This window comes from Carlito syrichta, unplaced genomic scaffold, assembly GCF_000164805.1.
Source record: "Carlito syrichta isolate Samal-C Ts95f unplaced genomic scaffold, Tarsius_syrichta-2.0.1 Scaffold303190, whole genome shotgun sequence".
Classification (NCBI taxonomy): domain Eukaryota; kingdom Metazoa; phylum Chordata; class Mammalia; order Primates; family Tarsiidae; genus Carlito; species Carlito syrichta.
Genome location: NW_007247286.1, coordinates 86,703 through 91,079, shown reverse-complemented (window position 1 = coordinate 91,079; position 4,377 = coordinate 86,703). Strand labels below are relative to the sequence as shown.

Here is a 4,377-nt window from a genome sequence, read left to right as displayed (position 1 = left end):
GGGGCTGGGGAGAGGAAACAGCCGGAAGCCACGACAGCTCGAGATACCAGGGCTCAGGGCACCGGCATCGGGCGCGGGGGCTGGGGCCAGGGTGGGCACACTCACGTCGATGGAGCAGCCCAGCAGGGAGCCGCGCTCCAGGGCCTTGAGGATGATCTGGTAGAGGTCGCTGGGTGCTTTGCGCAGCTCATACCACTCGGTGACGCCGCCAGTGAAGTCCTCGAAGCCCTCCGAGGTGCTCCCCCCCGACAGGGCCTCATAGCTGCCATTCACCCTGTGGGCAGCTCCAGGTCAGCCCAATGGCCTCAAGTAGGACCCGGTGAGAGGGCCGGGAGACTCCACCCCCCAGGGTGGGCCGACGCGGGCGCTGGGACCCGACTCACTTGGCATACGCCTTCTCCAGCAGGGCGCTCCAGAACTCATTGCCTTGGGCAGAGTGCACGAACACCAGCTTCCCGTCCTTGATGGGCAGCAGGTCGTCCACGACCACATCCACCCACTCCCCAAACTGCCAGAGCTGCGGGGGAGGGGCACAGTGAGCACCCGCTTGGCAACTCCCACAGGCCTGAGCGCCACCCTTCGCATAGCCACTTTCTTTTTTTTGTTTTGTTTTGTTTTTTGGTGCACCATTCCTGGAATACTGCAAACTCCCGTTCCATCTCCCACTTTCCAAAATCCATGCTTGGCAAACTGGGACTCCCTCGTGGGAAACTGTGGGGGGGGGTTGGGATTGGCAGTTGAGGGAAACTGCTAGGGGAGGAAGGGGCAAACTCATCTACAAGGGTACCTGCATAATCAGCGTTTGTATATCTAACCTTAAATTGTGTTGTACCCCACATCTTTGTAATAATTTTTTTTAAATCCACTCAATATATGGTCCTCAGATAGAGGATGTATCAAATATTAAACTGGTAAGAACAGATACTACACTTGATCTTGGTCAAAAGGCTGAGAAGCGATTGCGTTACCACTTTCTGGATGTATAATTCTAGATCACATATACTAGATACATACTAGACATATACTAGATACATGTATACTAGATTATAATACTAGATACATGTATATATACTAAGTTACATATATTAGATACATGTATACTAAATCATGCATGCCCGATATATACTAGATATCCATATACAAGATTACATACACAAACCAGACATGGTGGCTCACGCCTGAAATCCCAAAATTTGGGGAAGCAGAGGCAAGAGGATTGCCTGAACCCATGGGTTCAAGACCAGCCTGGGCAACATGGCAAGACCTCATCTCTACATTAAATAAAAAATTAGCTGGGCGTGACGCCGTGCGTCTATAGTTCTGGCTACTTGGAAGGCTGAGGCAGAAGGATCGCCGGAGCCCAGCAGGTCAAGGCTGGGGTGGCCATGAGCATGCCCTTGCGCTCCAGCCTGGATGACAGAGTGAGACTCCAACTCAAAAAAATAAAGATTATATATACTAGGTACATATACCAGGTCATGTATATGGGATATATACTAAATGCATGTATACTTGATGTATACTAGATACGGTGAGTATAAATATATACTAGACACATGTATGACATATGAGGGTGACCCAAAAAACCTGGAATTATCTTTTGGAGGGAGGCCCCTTGCAATATAGACATCTTCCATTAGGTAAGTGTTCTAGGAACCCATCTGCATCAGCGTACCAGCTTGTTGTGAGAGGCTGCATCCGACTACACTGAATTTTTTAGGGGGATTCTTTCAACCTGTTTGTCCATTTCATGATGGGTGATTGTGAGTGCACCTGCCCACACCACGCTGAGTGTTCAGCAGTTTTTAACCAAAAACATGTCCTACCCTCCCTATTCATCCGATTTCTTGTCCCGAGTGACTTTTTTTGATTTCCTCAGATGAAAAAACCCTCAAAGGGAAATTTTTTTGCCAATGTGGAAGAGGAACAAAAAATGGCAGAAGTTCTAAAAGGCATCAAATTGGCAAGTTCAAAACTGTTTGGGGCTGGGCACAGTGATTCACACCTATAATCCCAGCACTTTGGAAGGCCAAGGTAAGAGGATTGCCTGAGCCCAGGGGTTCAAGACCAGCCTGGGCAACTGGACAAGACCTCGTCTCTACAATAAATGAAAAAATTATCTGTGCCTGTAGTTCCAGCTACTTGGAAGACTGAGGCAGAAGGATTGCCTGAGCCCAGCAGGTAGAGGCTACAGTTGCCATGAGCATGCCACTGCCCTCCAGCCTGGGCAACGGTGAAACTGCAACTCAAAAACAAAAAAAAAACAAAACTGTTTTGAACAGTGATGAAAGCATCTCGGTAAGTGTATTGCATCAAACAGAGAGCACTTTGAAGGTGACTGAAGTCTAAACAGGTAAAAATAAATACACAATTTTTATAAATAAATTCCAGGTCTTTTGGGGTTCCCCCTTATATATACTAGATACATGTATCTAGATGTTGAAGGAAATAAAAATATTTCACCCCAAAATATATTCATTTGACATATTTTGAGAAAGCTGTTCAGAGGCCCTGCAAAGTGCAACAACCCTGCAAAACTGACTTTTATAGGGGAGATTTGCATCTGTATGGAAAATCTGTAGGGATGCAGCCAGGTTTTATCCAAGGCCTTCCCTCTTCTGGATCTAAGAAAGATTAACTGAGAGTCTGACACCTTTAAAGGTCTGAAGGAAATGAGAACTGCTACCTGTGAGGTTTCACATAACAAGACCACCTTTGCTAGCCAGGTCCCCTCTTCCTCCCTCCCATAACCGGCCTTGCCACTATAACCCGGTTTACCACCAAAACCTGGTTTTGGCTGTGCTCCAAATCCCCATTCTTTTTGTGGTTGTTTGTTTTTGAGTCGGAGTCTCACTCTGTCACCCAGGCTAGAGTGTAGTGGCATGCTCATGGCCACCGCAGCCTCGACCTGCTGGGCTCAGGGGATCCTTCTGCCTCAGTCTTCCAAGTAGCTGGAATTACAGATGTGTTAATTTTTTGATGCTTTTTTTTTTATTATTATTGAGACAAGGTCTTGCCATGTTGCCCAGGCTGGTCTCGAATCCCTGGGCTCAGACAATCCTCTCGTCTCAGCCTCCCAAAGTGCTGGGATTACAGATGTGTGCCACTGCACCCGGCTTAAAGACCCCATTCTTTCTGTAACTTCAAGGTGACCCATAAACTTCTGTACCTCATTGGGGGGCTGGAGTAATTTCTCTGTGATTCCACCTCCCTGCCATGCACCCTCACAAATTTGTATGCCTCTCTTATCAATCTCCCTTGGTGGGTTCATTTTCCAGTGAACCTTCAGAAAGCTAAGGGGAAGCTTTCCTTCACCCCTATGGTATATACTAGATACAAGCATACTACATAGAAACGAAATACATGCATACTAGGCACATGACCCTGGGCAAGAACAGCTCTGAAACAAACCAAGGTGCCTTCTCAGGCATGGAAAAGCTGGAAAGCCCTCGGGCATGGGCTCTCCCCGAACCAGCCCCCTTTTAAGCCATGCTCCCACCTTTTCCCTCTCCGATCTAGGCCTGGGTGTGGGGGGGGTGAAGGGGACACACCTGTCATTGAGTATGAAACGATCCCTCCACCACAAGGTGGGCAGAGCTGGCTCACGCAATCATGGGGCTCGCTCCAGGGGTAGGTTTCCCAGGAGTCGGGGGTCTCAGGCCCCCTGGGGTCAGAAGCAACCAAGTGCCCCAAGGAGCGGGGTGGAACAATGAAGGAGGAGAGGGGGCGGGCTCAAGGAGCCCAGATTGCGGGGAAGAGCGTTGAACGGGCCAATCGGAGGCCAGGGAGGAGCGGATTGGAGGAGCGTGGGAAGGGGGCGGGAAAGGGGCGGCGAGGCCCGCCCCTGCGGCCAAGAGCCGGGCAGGTGTGGCTCTGGGCCAAGGGGGTCCCGTCCGCCACCTCCTCCCGCGCAAGGTGGGCGAGGAGAGCGTGGGTCCAGGCGGAAGGAGGGGTCACCCAGGAGTCCTCCAGGCAATAGGGCCACCGAGGACAGGGGCTGTCCCCCAAGGGTGCCGGGGCGTGTCTCTGTCAATACCAGCTCGTCCAGAATTAATCAGTGAGACTCAAAAAATGGGCCCTGTCCGCAAACAACCGCAGGAAACCAGGCATTTAAACCAGGTTTGAACCAGTCTCGTTAAGACTGAATCCCAAGTCTTTCTTTCCTGCTGGACTCTGTCTGCCCAAGCACAGGAGATGATGGGAAGTGGACAGGCCGCACGTGCAGATCTATTTTCTCCAGTGAAACGCTCCTTTTTCAGATGGGGAAACTGAGACCCGGGGGAGGAAAGAAGGGAACTTGTCCCACGGGATACAACACAGAAGTCTTTCTGTTCTTCCCAGCACTTTCCACCTGATACATACAGCCAACCCCCCCCC

The 4,377-nt window shown here is 50.2% G+C and overlaps 1 protein-coding gene across 1 annotated transcript in view; it reads right to left on the bottom strand.

Moving 5' to 3' along the window:
• CAPN1 (calpain 1) overlaps positions 1-4,377 on the bottom strand; it is a gene marked incomplete at its 3' end in the record, with an annotated part of 8,090 nt that overhangs the window by 2,431 nt on the left and 1,282 nt on the right. Inside the window, exons 4-5 of the mRNA XM_008058052.2 lie at positions 384-517; positions 106-274 (exon numbers count right to left, since the gene is read on the bottom strand). Coding sequence (XP_008056243.1) covers positions 106-274; positions 384-517 — 303 coding nt within the window. The remainder of the gene's footprint in view (positions 1-105; positions 275-383; positions 518-4,377) is intronic.